We start from the raw sequence: 16723 nt of genomic DNA, 5'->3' as shown, positions 1-16723 counted from the left end.
GATGGGGAGGGGGAGGGGGGAGGGGGGAGGGAAAGGGGTAAGGAAGATAGTAAAAAAAAAGGAAGATCAGCTTGACATTCTAAGGCAGCGACATCCTCCAGCCATCTGAGCTGACCCCCCCCCCCCCCCCTCATTTATTCCATCTACACTTCACGCACTTCACGAAAGCAGCCAACAAACAATGTCCCCCCCACCCCGCTCATTCCTCCTCCCCCCCGCCCGCCCCGTCCGGGGGTACAGAGGCTCTGGAACAGCAGACTTCCCCGCGCTGCTTGTTCTCAGACCATTGACCAGTCCTCCATAAACTGAGGTGTCGCCCCCATCTTCCAACCTGCCTCATGGTGGCCCTTGCACTTTTCTCTCTCTGCACTCTGCTGATCTACGGTTTCCCTCTCACCCCCACGCTCCTGCTTTCTCCCCGCCCGTCACCCGTGTCCTGAGCCCCGCCCCCACCCCGACCCCCAGGTGAGACCTACCTGCCACTCCGAAGGGTCTGCGCAGGCCACACGTGTGTTTCTTGCCCTCCTTCAGCTCCATGTGGCCCACACGCACTATCTGGCACACCAGGCTGATCCGCATCCGGATCAGGTCACTGCTGCTCAGGTCCTGTGGGGGGGGGGGGGGGGCAGAGGCAGAGACAGAGATGGGGAGGGGGGGACACGTGGGGCAAACCCTACCCTCCCCTCACCTCTCCTTCCCCACCCCTCTCCCACCTCCCCTCCCTTCTCCTCCCCGACCCCATTCCCACCTCTTCCTCTCCTTCCCCACCCCTCCTCTCCCACCTCCCCTCTACTCCCTCCCCTCTCCCACCTCCCCCACTCTCCCCCCAATCCATTCACCTTCCCTCTCCTCCCCCACCCCTCCTCCCTCCCCTCCCTCTCCTCCCCCTCTTCCTCTCCTCCCCCTCTCCCACCTCCCCCTCTCCTCCCCTCCCCCTCCCACCTCCCCCTCTCCTCCCCCTCCATTCCCATCTCTTCCTCCCCTCCCCTCTCCAACCCCTCTCCCACCTCCTCCCCCTCCTCTCCTCCCCCCCCCTCCTTTCCTCTGGTCCTAGACTCTCCCACTAGTGGAAACACCCTCTCCACATCCACTCTATCCAGGCCTTTCATTATACAGTAAGTTTCAATGAGGTGCCCGCTCAACCTTCTAAACTCCAGCGAGTCCAGGCCCAGCCAGTTATGGTTTACCGTGAACAGGGCCTCCAGTTTGTTCAGGCGTTCGATGTCTCTGGGCATCCCGGTCTTGCTCCAGTGCACCAGGTAGTTCTCACTGTGGAGTACAGGTGGGGTCAGGGGTCACTGCCTCAGCCCCTATCCCCACCCCCCCCCCACCCCCATCACCCCCCCCTCAACCCCCACCCCCCCCCCCATTCCACATGTAGAGGGTGGTGTAGCCCCCCCCTCACCCCCCCCATTCCACATGGGGGGGAAACGGAGAGCGCCAGGGACAAACCACGAGGTCCCGGGGAGAACATGCAAACTCCACACAGACAGAGGGGGTTACGCACCTGATGAACTCGGACTGCACGGGGGTCGTAGAGGGACATGAGGAGCTCCGCATCCTCACCAATGTTGCACACAAAGTTCTTCAGGTTGATGTAGAGGCTGTAGGTGTGGGTGGTGGTGCTGAATATCGACTGGCGCCTGGCCTCCATGTTGTGGACCCTGGACTGGAGAGGGGAGAGAGAGACAGGGGGGGGGGGGAGACAGGGGGGGGGGGGGAGAGAGAGAGAGGGGGAGGGAGAGAGAGGGGGAGAGAGAGAGAGAGGGGGAGAGGGGGGGGAGAGGGGGGAGAGAGAGGGGGAGAGAGAGGGAGAGAGAGAAGGGGCGAGAGAGCTAGAGGAGAGATAGAGAAGGTGACAGAGAGAGGGGAGAAAGAGAAGGACAGCAAGAGGGGGGAGAGAGAGTGAGGAAAGAAAGAGAGAGAGTAGGAGAGAGAGAGGGGGGGGAGAGAGAGGGGGGGAGAGAGCGAGAGAGGTGAGAAATAGGGAGAGAGAGAGAGATAGGGAGAGAGAGTCAGGGAGAGAGAGGAAGGGGGGGCGAGAGAGAAGAGAGAGGGGGAGAGAGGGGGAGGGGAGACAGAGGGGGAGAGAGAGGGGGGGGGAGAGGAGAGAGAGGGGGGGGGACAGAGGGGGGGAGACAGAGGGGGGGGGGGGAGAGGACAGAGGGGGAGAGAGGGGGAGAGACAGAGGGGGAGGAGAGAGGGGGGAGACAGAGAGGGGGGGGACAGAGGGGGGGAGGGGGGGAGGAGAGGGGGAGGAGAGAGGAGGGGGAGACAGAGGGACAGAGGGGGGGGGGAGACAGAGGGGGAAGAGAGGGGGGGAGAGAGGGGGAGGAGGGGGAGACAGAGGGGGGGGACAGAGACAGACAGAGAGGGGGGGACAGAGGGGGAGAGAGGGGGGGGAGACAGAGGGGGAGACAGAGGGGGAGAGGGGGGGAGACAGAGGGGGGGAGACAGAGGGGGGGAGACAGAGGGGGGGAGACAGAGGGGGGGAGACAGAGGGGGGGAGAGGGGGGGGGAGACAGGGGGGGAGACAGAGACAGGGGGGGAGACAGAGGGGGGGAGACAGAGGGGGGGAGACAGAGGGGGGGGGAGACAGAGGGGGGAGACAGAGAGAGGGGGGAGGGAGAACACAGGTCACAGGGAGAACTCACAAACGTAGTCAGGATGGAACGCGGGTCTCTGGCGCTGTGAGGCAGCAGCTCTACCCGCTGCACCACCGTGCCGCCCGTGTGAGAACAATGGGCAAGGAGTCTCTTTAGTCAGAGGGCGGTGAATCTGTGGGAATTCTTTGCCACAGACGGCTGTGGAGGCCACAAGTCAGTGGATATGTTTAAGGCAGAGATAGATAGATTGTTGATTACTATATGGGGAGAAAAGCAGGAACGGGGCACTGATCAGCCATGATCACATTGAATGGCGGTGCTGGCTCGAAGGGCCGAATGGCCTCTACTCCTGCACCTATTGTCTATTGTCTGTTAGTGCGGGTGTCGAGGGGTTATGAGGAGGAGAATGGGAGAATGGGGTTAGGAGAGAGATTGAATGGCAGAGTAGACTTGATGGGCCGAATGGCCTCATTCTGTTCCTATTGTGTGTTAGTACGGGTGTCCAATGGGCCGAATGGTGCAGCAGCATCTATGGAGCGAAGGAAATAGGCAACGTTTCAGGCTGAAATCCTTCTGGAAATAGGCAACGTTTCAGGCTGAAATCCTTCTGGAAATAGGCAACGTTTCGGGCCGAAACCCGGAAGGGTTTCGGCCCGAAACGTTGCCTATTTCCTTAGCTCCATAGATGGCCACCCGCTGAAACGTTGCACTCTGTTGAACGTCACCTATCCAGTTCTCCATAGATGCTGCTGACCCCGCTGAGTTACTCCAGCACTCTGTGAAACGTCACCTATCCATGTTCTCCACAGATGCTGCCCTGACCCACTGAGTTACTCCAGCACTCTGTGAAAACGTCACCTATTGTGTGTGTTAGTACGGGTGTCGAATGGGCCGAATGGCCTCATTCTTCTCCCATCACCTTGTGCCGTGATAGTGGATCTACCAACCTTCTCCTCCTGGATCCTATCATCGATGCCGCGGGAGATAGACTCGTGGGCCTTGTACAGAGTGACGGTGCTGGTGTGGTCCGGGTCCAGCACGTTGCCATTGCCATCACGGACCACCAGGTCCAGCCCAAGGATCCTGTAATAAAACACAATCCAGGAGAGGGTGGGTGGGGGGTCCCTGCTCACCATGCTCACTCATGCCCCTAGATGTGGAGGGGCCTCTTCTCACTGAGCGGGAACTATACAACAGGAGGTGCAACTCCAGAGCAAACAAAATCATGGGAGACCCCTTCCACCCCAGCAACGGACTGTTCCAGCTGCTACGGTCAGGCAAACGCCTCCGTTGCCATGCAATGAGAACGGAGAGGTTGAGAAGGAGTTTCTTCCCAGATGCAATTCGGACTGTAAACGCCTATCTCACCAGGGACTAACTCTACAGAACGTTTTTCCTTCTATTATTTATTATGTAAAAGAATATGTGTGTTATGATTGTGTTTATAATTTGTTTGGTTGTTTTGTTGTTTGTCTTTTGCACAAAAGTCCGCGAGCATTGCCACTTTCGTTTCACTGCACATCTCGTATGTGTATGTGACAAATAAACTTGACTTGACTTGACTTGAGCAGGCAGGGGGAGGTGGGACGATCCCTGGAATTCTCCACACCACGGGAACGGGATCAACGCAAGCGTTTCCATCTGACTGAGAACATTTAGGACTGGGAATGAGGGAAAAAAATTTCACCCAGAGAGTTGTGAATGTGTGGAATTCTCTGCCACAGACGGCAGTGGAGGCTGATTCTTGGATTTAACTCTTGGGGAAAACTGCGTACAGTCAGCACCCCTAGTCAGGATCGAACCCGGGTCTCTGGCGCCGTGAGGCAGCAGCTCCCCCGGAGTTTCGGGGCCGGGAATGTCTATCTCACCTGTTCCCGTAGTCAATCTTGCCGATGACTTTCCCCTTCAGTTCCATCAGCTCATCCTTGGGGAGCGTGCCGGAGATGATCTGGGATCGCCACTCGATCAGGGAATAGGTCATCAGCTGCACGTGCTGGAACATTGTTTTGTTCCCGCTCTGTAATAGAGGCCAGAGTGGTCAGCTTGGACACCGGTCAGTGTTACTCCCCCAACACACGGTACAGAGTGCTGGAGTAACTCAGCGGGTCAGGCAGCATCTGTGGAGAACATGGATAGGTGACCCTTGGGTTGAGACTCTTCTCAGACAGACCAAGTCCAGTTCTCCCGACCCCTGAAAAGTTACTCCACCTCTGTGAAACGTCACTGTTCTCCACAGATGCTGCCTGACCAGCTGAGTTACTCCAGCACTCTGTGAAACGTTATGGTGCAGCAGCACCACACTGAGTTATGGAGCGAAGCATCTATGGAAATAGGCAACGTTTCGGGCCGAAATCCTTCTGGAAATAGGCAACGTTTCGGGCCGAAACCCGGAAGGGTTTCGGCCCGAAACGTTGCCTATTTCCTTAGCTCCATAGATGCTGCTGCACCCGCTGAGTTACTCCAGCACTCTGTGAAATGTCACCTATCCATGTTCTCCACAGATGCTGCCTGACCCGCTGAGTTACTCCAGCACTCTGTGAAACATCACCTATCCATGTTCTCCACAGATGCTGCCTGACCCGCTGAGTTACTCCAGCACTCTGTGAAACGTCACCTATCCATGTTCTCCACAGATGCTGCCTTCTCTCCAAAATATCATCCCTTCTTTGTGATTAATAAAGATTATTTCCTTACTCCTGATAGACGTGTATAAAATGATGAGGGACATAGATAGGGTAGACAGTCAGAACCTTTTCCACCAAAGGTAGAGATGTCCAAGACTAGAGGGCGCAGCTTTAAGGTGAGAGGGGGAAAGTATAAAGGGGGTGTATGGGGCAGGGTTTTTTTTACACGGAGGGTGGTGGGTGCCTGGAACGTGCTGCCAGGGGTGGGAGTGGAGGCAGATATGGTCGTGTTTAGGAGGCTTCTAGAGGGGCTCTTGTATATGCAGGGAATGGAGGGATAATGGATCACATGCAGGCAGAGGGGATTAGTTAAACTTAGCTTCATGTTCGGCAACCACACTGCAGGGTGAGGTTTTAAGTTGTTAGATTTTTTTTGGCTGCATAACAACACAATGAGGTTCCAGGACTAACATGCGCCGACTGTTTTGGGCTGGTTACATCATGTCTGGGCAATGGGTACCTTCAGCAAACTTGACGTTATCATGGAACCCGCCGACAAGGGAGGTGCCGTGGTAGTCTGGCACGCTGACCCCAGCCGGGCTGGCTCCAGGCAACACCTACCTCCGACCTGTCCATGGACCATGGCCCCACAGACCAGCACCAGGCCTGGGTCTCACACACAGCTACTGATTCCATCACTTGTGGCCGTCTGCCTTCCACAGCCTCCAACCTTCTCATTCCCCAGCCCCGCACGGCACGGTTTTACCGTCTCTCCCCAAACACAACTGCCTGGAGAGGCCCATTGCTTCTGCCTGCTCCAGTCCCCACCTCCACTCCACCCTATCCCCCCTGGTCCAATCCATCCCGACCTGCCCAAGAAACCTCACATGTCCTCTTGTCTGAAGAAGTCCAGAACAAGGGGTCACAGTTTATGGATAAGGGGGAAATCTTTTAGGACCCAGATGAGAATTTTTTTTTCCCCCACACAGAGAGCGGAGAATCACTGTAATTCTCTGCCACAGAAGGTAGTTGAGGCCACAAAATTCTTATGGGGTTGGACAGGCTAGATGCAGGAAGATTGTTCCCGATGTTGGGGAAGTCCAGGACAAGGGGTCACAGTTTAAGGATAAGGGGGAAATCTTTTAGGACCGAGATGAGGAAAACATTTTTCACACAGAGAGTGGTGAATCTCTGGAATTCTCTGCCACAGGAGGTAGTCGAGGCCACACAGTTCATTGGCTATATTTAAGAGGGAGTTAGATGTGGCCCTTGTGGCTAAAGGGATCAGGGGGTATGGAGAGAAGGCAGGTACAGGATACTGAGTTGGATGATCAGCCATGATCATATTGAATGGCGAATGGTGCAGGCTCGAAGGGCCGAATGGCCTCTACTCCTGCACCTATTTTCTATGTTTCTAAGAAGGGTCTCGACCCGAAACGTCACCCATTCCTTCTCTCCACAGATGCTGCCTGTCCCGCTGAGTTCCTGCAGCATCTTGTGTCTATCCTGGCTTGGCTGTGAGCTATGTGTGCGGTGCCTCTCACTGCCACAAACTACAATTATGATATCAGGTTGTGATGGGCAAACCCTCTGCTGCTCACATTGTGCATGGGTCAGATTCCTTGTACCAGCAGATCTCCCCAAATGCAATCTGAACCCTAGCATTAAGATCGCATCACTGTGGGGGATAGACTCAGCCAGTTAAACCACTTCTACACTACAACACAAAGCTCTCGTAAATCTTGTGTAGGAAGGAACTGCACATGCTGGTCTTTAGCTTGTAGATAATTCCAGAGGGACCTGTTACTGTGTGATGTTTTAACCCCCTCCCACATCAGTCTGGATAAACAGTCAACATAGAAAGCTTCAGTGTCTAGTCTGGGGGAAGGAACTGCAGATGCTGCTTTACATTGAATAAAGACACAGAGTGCTGGAGTAATTCAGCGGGTCAGGCAGCATCTGTGGAGAACATGGATAGGTGACGTTTCACAGGAGTAACTCAGCGGGTCAGCAGCATCTGTGGGAGCGGGTCAGGCAGCATCTGTGGAGAACATGGATAGGTGACGTTTCACAGAGTGCTGGAGTAACTCAGCGGGTCAGGCAGCATCTATGGAGCTAAGGAAATAGGCAACGTTTCGGGCCGAAACCCAAAAGGGTTTCGGCCCGAAACGTTGCCTATTTCCAGAAGGATTTCGGCCCAAAACATTGCCTATTTCCTTCGCTCCATAGATGCTGCTGCACTATCTGCATCTGTGGAGAGAAGGAATGGGTCCTGAAGTCTAAAGAAGGGTCTTGACCTGAAACATCACCCAGAGAGAAGCTGCCTGAGTGCCTGAGTTACTCCAGCATCTGTGTCTTATTTTGCACCCAGTCTTTCACTGTAGAGGTGACAGTAACAATGTGAGTGCCGAGGGTTCTGTGGCAATGTGGGGGGGGGGCAGAGTTGTTGTGCAATGGGCCGGTGTCTCTGCGCTGCTGAGGGGCCTGTGGTCTCTGGGGGTGGGAGCGAATCACCCCCCCATCACCACCCCCCCGATGCTTACCAGATAGAGCTTGTGCCAGATGATGGCCCACTCTCTCAGGGTCATGGTCAGTTCCTGGACCAGAGGCACCTCGCTGGGAACAGCCGTCTCCTCCAGCCTGCAACACACACAAACGTCACATCACTAGCCCGTCCGTCAACTAGCCACGGGGCCAGGATAGAAACCAACGGCGAGCGCCTGCGTTCACGCTGCAAGCGGCCCAGCGCGCGGACCGGGCGCGGCCTGCAGTGGCACGGAGCGCCGGTTATTCACATCGACAACTACGGCACGGTGGTGCAGCGGGTAGAGTTGCTGCCTCACAGCGCCAGGGACCCGGGTTCCATCCTGACTACAGGCGCTGTCTGTACGGAGTTTGCACGTTCTCCCCGTGACCTGGGTGGGTTTTCTCCGGGTGCTCCGGTTTCCTCCCACACTCCAAAGACGTGCAGGTTTGTTGGCTAATTGTCTTGGTGTGTGTGTGTGTGTGTGTGTGTGAGTGTTGTCCCTGGTGTGTAGGATAGTGTTAGTGTGCGGGGATCGCTGGTCGGCACGGACTCGGTGGGCTGAAGGGCCTGTTTAGCACGCAACAAAAGCTTTTCACTGTACCTCAGTACACGTGACAATAAACTGAACTCAGCTGAGGTTGTACAAATGGAGAGATTGCATCTCCTAGGATTTAGAAAGTGAATTGTTTAATATCTGGGATTTTGGAACAATTAAGTTTAAACTGCTGGTTGGGAACGGCTGACTTTCCCCGGATGTTTGATGTGTGGACTCATATCTCCCAGGATTTGGGAAACTGAGTCATATTCTTGGAAACATGGGAGTGTCATTAAATAGCATGCATGGTCTTGGGGATAGGCAGAGACTAGGAATGGTTTATTGAATTCAAAACAGAGGAACAAACTCATTCCCATCGGGGTTGAAGACTGTGAATGTTGTGGGCAAACCTCGGCAGCTGTCACAGAGTGATACAGGGTGGAAACAGGCCCTTCGGCCCACCGAGTCCGTGCCGACCAGCGATCCCCACACACTAACACTATCCCACACACACACACACTGGGGACAATTTACAATTTACAGAAACCAATCAACCTACAAACCTGCATTTCTTTATAGTGTGGGAGGAAACCGGAGCACCCGGAGAAAACCCACGTGGTCCTGTGGAGAACGTACAAACTCCACACAGACAGCACCTGTAGTCAGGATTGAACCCGGGTCTCTGGCGCTGTGAGGCAGCAGCTCTACCCGCTGCACCACAGTGACGTCCTGTTGCAATCACGTATTGTCTTTCCGCACGATGAACGATGTGACGTACTCACCCCTCACCCTCCACCCTCGTCTCCTTCACGTGGATGTACGATGCTGGGAAAATGCCCTGTGGTGTGGGGGGGGGGGGGGGGGGGGGGGAGAGCACGCAGAGAATGACCAGATACACACCAAACACCCAACCCCCTCTCCCCTCCCCGTCCCACCCTGACCCCATCCAATGTCACAGACTAGGGGTAGAAACATAGACATAGAAACATAGACAATAGGTGCAGGAGTAGGCCATTCGGCCCTTCGAGCCTGCACCGTTCACCATTCAATATGATCATAGCTGATCATCCAACTCAGTATCCCGTACCTGCCTTCTCTCCTTCCATACCCCCTGATCCCCTTAGCCACAAGGGCCACATCTAACTCCCTCTTAAATATAGCCAATGAAAACTGGCCTCAAACTACCCTCTGTGGCAGAGAGTTCCAGAGATTCACCACTCTCTGTGTGAGGGGTTCTTCTCATCTCGGTTTTTAAAAGGATTTCCCCTTTATCCTTAAGCTGGACCCCTTGTCCTGGACTTCCCTAACATCGGGAACAATCTTCCTGCATCTAGCCTGTCCAACCCCTTAAGAATTTTGTAAGTTTCTATAAGATCCCCTCTCAATCTTCTAAATTCTAGAGAGGGAAAGGGAGGGGGGAGGGGGGGGGAGGTGAGGGGGGAGGGTGAGAGGGGAGGGAGGGGTGAGGGGGAGGAGAGAGGGGGGGGAGGGGGGGAGAGAGATGGGGGGGGAGGAGGAGGAGGGTGAGGTGGAGGCTGCAGACATTACCCAGGATTTGCAGTAACAACAACAACAGCAGCAGCAACATAATAAAAGGGCACTCTACCTTCTTTGATTTGTTGCGGAGACAATATCCTCGGTACCAACCTGGCCAAAAGCACGAGGCATTATTAATAAATATGCAGCCCCCAGACCAACAACAAGCTTCATTCTATAATTATACACACACACTCCCCCACCCCTCCCCTCCCCTCCATCCCCTCTCCCTCCACTGTAAGTCGGCTAATCCATGTGCCCACCTTGGGGTCACTGTCTGAAGATCGAAGCATCACCTCTCCATGTTCTCCACAGATGCACAGGTTGGCACGGTGGGGCAGCGGTAGAGTCGCTGCCTTACAGCCCTTGCAGCGCTGGAGACCCGGGTTCGATCCCCACTACGGGCGCTGTCTGTACGGAGTTTGCACGTTCTCCCCGTGACCCGCGTGGGTTTTCTCCGAGATCTTCGGTTTCCTCCCACACTCCAAAGACGTGCAGGTTTGTAGATTAATTGGCTTGGTGTGTAAGTGTAAATTGTCCCTAGTGTGTGTGTGTGTAGGATAGTGTTAGTGTGCGGGGATCGCTGGTCAATAGACAATAGGTGCAGGAGTAGAGGCCATTCGGCCCTTCGAGCCAGCACCGCCATTCACTGTGATCATGGATGATCATCCCCAATCAGTACCCCATTCCTGCCTTCTCCCCATATCCCCTGACTCCGCTATTTATAAGAGCCCCATCTAGCTAATTTTTTTTTTTTTTCCAGACAACCTTTCCAAAAAAACTGAGGCTAGAACTGCGGGAGATAGAGGAAGTTTCCGTGCTGAAATCTGGAAAGAAAAACAAAAAAACAAAAAAAAAGATAAGCCAAAAAAAAAAAAAGGGGGGTGCAGCTAGTTAAAGAAGCAGGGAAAAAAATTTGGTAAAAAAAAAAAAAAATCATAATTAAAAAAAAAAGAAAAAAAAAGAGCCCCATCTAGCTCTCTCTTGAAAGTATCCAGAGAACCTGCCTCCACCGCCCCCTGAGGCTGGTCTGTGCGGGCTGAAGGGCCTGTTTCCGTGCTGTATCTCTAAACGAAATAGCTTTAAACAGGAAGATAAGCCACGTACCTTGGTGTGTCTCCAGGATGTGCAGCTTGTCGCCCACCTGCAGGGACAACTCGTGGTCTTGTGTGGCATTGTAGTTGTAGATAGCTGGACAGGCAAAGGGAAAGGTGTTAATGTCCACCCCCTATGGCCCAGCATTGGTCCCTGTGGTGCAGCAGGTAGTGCCACTGCCTCAACACTCCGGGGAGGATGGGTTGTCTGTGACTACACCCGCCTGCTCGCTACAACTTGTCTAGCCGTCTACCGCTAGCCGTCTACATCTGCAGACAGATCACAAGGAAGTATTTGCCCCCCCCCCCCCCCCCCCCCCCCCTAACCACCACCCACGTGAACACACCCACACACAAACACACACACCCCCACCCCAACACACCACTCCGCACACTCACTACACACTTTGCACTGCCCCCACATCACACACACGGCCCACACCCGTGCCGACCAGCGATCCCTGCACACTAACACTACCACACACACACACACACACACGCTAGGGACAATGTTTTTACATTTTTTACCAAAGCCAATTAACCTACAAACCCGCACGCACGTCTTTGGAGTGTGGGAGGAAACCGGAGAAGAAAACCCACGCAGGTCAAGGGGAGAACGTGCAAACTCCGTACAGACAGCATACATAGTCAGGATCGAACCCGGGTCTCTGGCGCTGCGAGGCAGCAGCTCTACCCGCTGCACCACCGTTGCTGGCCTAGCCTGACCCGCTGGGTACACCAGCAATCTCAGCGTCCCTGCCGGGTCAACGTTCTGAGACCAAGGGCATGTGGCCGATCACAGATACGGGGCCCAGTACCACACAGGGGACATTGAGGACACACACGCAGCGGGTGCGATCCTGACCCCGGCTGCTGTCTGTACGGAGTCTGCACGTTCTCCCTGTGACCGCGTGCGTTTCCTCCCACATCACCCGGAGAAAAAACATACAGGGAGAACGTGCAAAACTCCACACAGACAGCGGCCGAGGGGGGGTGGGGGGGGGGGAGGGGGGGGGTGGGTAGGGGTGAGTGGGAGGGGGTAGGGGGGTTGGGGTTGGGGGAGGTCGTATCTGTCGTGCAACAGGCAAGTGAGAAGGGCCAGCAACTCAGTCCCAAACAATAGATCTTGGAGGAACAAAGCCAACCACACACCACTAGGAGGAAGCTCATAACAAGAGCGTGATTGTCCCCAGAATAGATACCCACCATTGTGTGTGTGTGTGTGTGTGTGTGTGTGTGTGTGTGTGTGTGTGTGTGCGTGTGTGTGTGTGTGTGTACGTGTGTGTGTGTGTGTGTGTGTGTGTACGTGTGTATGTGTGTACGTGTGTGTGTGTGTGTGTGTGTGTGTGTGTGTGTGTGTGTGTGTGTGTGTGTGTGTGTGTGTGTGTGTGTGTGTGTGTGTGTGTGTGTGTGTGTGTGTGTGTGTGGGTGTGTGTGTGGGTGGGTGTGTGTGCGTGTGTGTATGTGTGTGTGTGTGTGTGGGTGTGTGTGTGTGTGTGTGTGTGTGTGTGTGTGTGTGTGTGTGTGTGTGTGTGTGTGTGTGTGTGTGTGTGTGTGTGTGTGTGTGTGTGTGTGTGCGTGGGTGTGTGTGTGTGTGTGTGTGTGTGTGTGTGTGTGTACGTGTGTGTGCGCGTGTGTACGTGTGTGTGTGTACAGTGTGTGTGGTGTGTGTGTGGTGTGTGTGGTGTGTGTGCGTGTGTGTGCGTACAGTCCCGTGTTTAAACTTCCCAATTACACTTCTGGTGGGTTACAGTATCAATGTGGAGTCGAAGATTCACAAACAACATTTTCAATTGTGCATCTAAACCACAGTTAGGGCGGTTATGGTGGTGCAGCGGGTAGAGCTGCTGCCTCACAGCGCCAGAGACCCGGGTTCCATCCTGACTACGGGCGCTGTCTGTGCGGAGTTTGCACGATCTCCCCGTGACCTGCGTGGGTTTTCTCCGGGTGCTCCGGTTTCCTCCAACACTCCACAGACGTGCAGGTTTGTAGGTTAATTGTCTTGTGTAAATTGTGGCTGGCGTGTGGGATAGAACTAGTGTACGGGGGGCATCGCTGTTTGTAGGAGGGATCCTCTCTGGAGAACAGGTGGTGAATCTGTGGAATTCTTTGCCACAGACGGCTGTGGAGGCCAAGTCAGTGGGCATTAAGGCAGAGATAGATGGATTCTCCATTAGACCGGGTGTCAGGGGTTATAGGGAGAAGGCAGGAGAATGGGGTTAGGATAGATCAGCCGTGACTGAATGGCAGAGTAGACTTGATGGGCCGAATGGCCTAATTCCACTCCTATTCCATACGACCTGATGATCTGTTTCCTAGTTTCTGCATTATTTTATCTGCTTCTGTTAGGTCTCCCTTCCAGAGAACACAATCGCTGCCAGTCCAACATCTCCCTGTAGCTAACACCCCCTGATCTAGGGAGCTTTCCCCAAACCTGCCAATTTAATTGTCTACATGGTAGTTAATTGCTCTTCATTCCAGCAACCACTCACACCGCAGACCAGGGACCAGTGGGTGTCTGAGAGACATCTCGCCACTTGCTGTGGGAGATGTTGTTTAAACAAGGACTCAATGTGCCCATTATTCTGGGTGTGGTCTCAGCAAATCTTCCTTTAATTACAGGAACATATCTTTACATGAGGCCCTGCCCTCCTCACAGGAAGACACAGAGTGCTGGAGTAACTCAGCAGGTCAGGCAGCATCTGTGCAGAACATGGATAGGTGACGTTTCACAGAGTGCTGGAGTAACTCAGTGGGTCAGGCAGCATCTGTGGAGAACATGGATAGGTGACGTTTCACAGAGTGCTGGAGTAACTCAGCGGGTCAGGCAGCATCTGTGGAGCTAAGGAAATAGGCAACGTTTCGGGCCGAAACCCGGAAGGGTTTCGGCCCGAAACGTTGCCTATTTCCAGAAGGATTTCGGCCCGAAACGTTGCCTATTTCCAGAAGGATTTCGGCCTGAAACGTTGCCTATTTCCAGAAGGATTTCGGCCCGAAACGTTGCCTATTTCCTTCGCTCCATAGATGCTGCTGCACCATAACTCAGCGGGTCAGGCAGCATCTGTGGAGAACATGGATAGGTGACGTTTCACAGAGTGCTGGAGTAACTCAGCGGGTCAGGCAGCATCTCTGGAGAGAAGGAATACTTCAGTTTAGTTTATTGTCACTTGTACTGAGTTACAGTGAAAAGCTTTTTGTTGCATGCTAACCAGTCAGCAGAAAGACAAAACATGATTACACAATCAGTCCATTTGCAGTGTACAGACACATGATAAGGGAGGGTCTGAAGAAGGGTCTCGACCCGAAACGTCACCTATTCCTTCTCCCCATAGATGCTGCCTCACCCGCTGAGTTACTCCAGCATTTTTTGTCTACTCAAGATAAGGGAATAATGTTTAGTTAGGGGATTAACAAATAGGTGACGTTTCGGGTCGAGACCTTTCTTCAGACCGAGTCAGGGGAAGGAGAAACGAGAGATATATATGATGATATAGAGAGATACAGAATGAATGAATGAAAGATATATCTCCTCACAACAAGGCCTTTCTTGTGCCTCTGATTCCAGTTGAAAAGGGATAGGTTTTTTCCCGCCAGAGATGCTGCCTGACTGACTGAGTTACTCCAGCACTTTGTGACAATGTTCAATTTAGTTTATAGATACAGCATGGAAACAGGCCCTTCGGCCCACCGAGTCCGTGCCGACCAGCGATCCCCGCACACTAACACTATCCCACACACACACCAGGGCCAATTTACAATTTTACTGAAGCCAATTAACCTACAAACCTGCACGTCTTTGGAGTGTGGGAGGAAACCGGAGCACCCGGAGAAAACCCACGTGGTCCTGTGGAGAACATACAAACTCCACACCGACAGCACCTGTAGTCAGGATTGAACCTGGGTCTCTGGCGCTGTGAGGCAGCAGCTTTTCACGGTACCTCGGTACACATGACAATAAACTAAACAGCACTACCCGCTGCCACACCGCACGGACCTTCATCTAAATAACCCTAAACACCGGCCCGGGCTGGGATATCGAACGCCAAGTTGAACAACTCTGCCATGGGCCTGACCCACTGATGAATGAGTCATTCATCAACAAAGGGGAAAATAAAACGGAGCAGCAATTCAAAATGCCGTGGAGACGGAATCTATTCACATGCTAATGTGTTGACAGCCCTGGATAGAGTCCTCATTCATTCCCCATCTCCCTGTCACGGGCATCAGAGTGCTGACACAGCACCCGACCTCTCCCAGCACTAACGTCCCAATCAGAGACCATTCCTGTTGGGATATCGATGATCATCCACAGGAACAGGCCCTTCGGCCCTCAATGTACCTGCTGTAACCTGACTGTGTGGAGGGTGGGGAGAGTGGGGGAGGGGAGAGTGGGGGGGGGGGAGGGGGAGGGGGGGGGGGGGGGGGGGGGGGGAGTGGGGGGGGGGGGGGGGGGGGGGGAGGAGGGGGGGGGGGGGGGGGGGGGGGGGCTATGGGCTATGTCCACAACTCCCTGCTCCAGGCAGCTGAGAGAGAAGATTGGGAAGGGATAGTAGGATGTTGAGTTGAGTTTATTATTGCCACGTGTAGCAAGGTACAGGGAACACAAACCCTTTAGTTACAGGACATCCAGTCGGCAAAAATACCCGATTACAATCTAACCGTCCACAGATACAGGGTAATGTTCAATGTCAGATAAAGTCCGATTAAAGATGGTCTGAAGGTCTCTAATTAAGTTGAAGGTAGGCACTAAATGCTGGAGTAACTCAGCGGGACAGGCAGCATCTCTGGGGAGAAGGAATGGGTGATGTTTCAGGTCGAGACCCTTCTTCAGACTGAGTAGATGGGAGGTCAGGACTTGCTGGAGTAACTCAGTGGGTCAGGCGGCATCTGTGGAGAACATGGATAGGTGACGTTTCACAGTGCTGGAGTAACTCAGTGGGTCAGGCGGCATCTGTGGAGAACATGGATAGGTGACGTTTCACAGTGCTGGAGTAACTCAGTGGGTCAGGACAGTTCAGTTGCCTGATAAACGCCGGGAAGAAACTGTCCCTGAATCTGGAGGTGTGTGCGTGAGTTTGTTTTCACACTTCTGTACCTCTTGCCCGATGGGAGAGGGGGGGGAGAGAGGGAGTTACCGGGGGTGAGACTGGTCCGTGATGATGCTGCTGGACTTGCCGAGGCAGCGTGAGGTGTAGATGGAGTGGGTGGAAGGGAGGTTGGTTTGGGCGTGCGATGGTCTGGGCTGCGTCCACAACTCTCTGGGTCAGCTGCCTCCCTCCGGCCGGCTGTCGGCCGGTGCAAGGTCCAGCATTGGCAGCGGGACAGGAAGACACCGCGGCAACACGGCGAGATCACCACGGCAACCGAGGTGACAGGCACAACAGTGACCCAGATTGTAAACAGCAACGTTTCAGAGTGCTGGAGTAACTCAGTGGGTCAGGCAGCATCTGTGGAGACCATGGATAGGTGACGTTTCACAGAGTGCTGGAGTAACTCAGTGGGTCAGGCAGCATCTGTGGAGAACATGGATAGGTGACGTTTCACAGAGTGCTGGAGTAACTCAGCGGGTGCAGCAGCATCTGTGGAGCTAAGGAAATAGGCAACGTTTCGGGCCGAAACCCGGAAGGGTTTCGGCCCGAAACGTTGCCTATTTCCATAAGGATTTCGGCCCGAAACGTTGCCTATTTCCTTCGCTCCATAGATGCTGCTGCACCATAACTCAGCGGGTCAGGCAGCATCTGTGGAGAACATGGATAGGTGACGTTTCACAGAGTGCTGGAGTAACTCAGCGGGACCCTTCT

The 16723-nt window shown here is 54.1% G+C and overlaps 1 protein-coding gene across 1 annotated transcript in view; it reads right to left on the bottom strand.

Moving 5' to 3' along the window:
* The window catches only part of LOC129713400 (dedicator of cytokinesis protein 5-like), a 73403-nt gene that overhangs the window by 52080 nt on the left and 4600 nt on the right, over positions 1-16723 (bottom strand). The window contains 10 exon segments of the mRNA XM_055662430.1: positions 477-606; positions 1188-1269; positions 1508-1524; positions 1526-1669; positions 3554-3689; positions 4475-4623; positions 7774-7870; positions 9075-9130; positions 9899-9939; positions 10936-11019. Of these exon segments, the coding sequence (XP_055518405.1) occupies positions 477-606; positions 1188-1269; positions 1508-1524; positions 1526-1669; positions 3554-3689; positions 4475-4623; positions 7774-7870; positions 9075-9130; positions 9899-9939; positions 10936-11019 (936 nt within the window).

This window comes from Leucoraja erinacea, chromosome 35, assembly GCF_028641065.1.
Source record: "Leucoraja erinacea ecotype New England chromosome 35, Leri_hhj_1, whole genome shotgun sequence".
Lineage (NCBI taxonomy): Eukaryota > Metazoa > Chordata > Chondrichthyes > Rajiformes > Rajidae > Leucoraja > Leucoraja erinaceus.
This window is presented reverse-complemented; position numbering and strand designations above follow the sequence as displayed.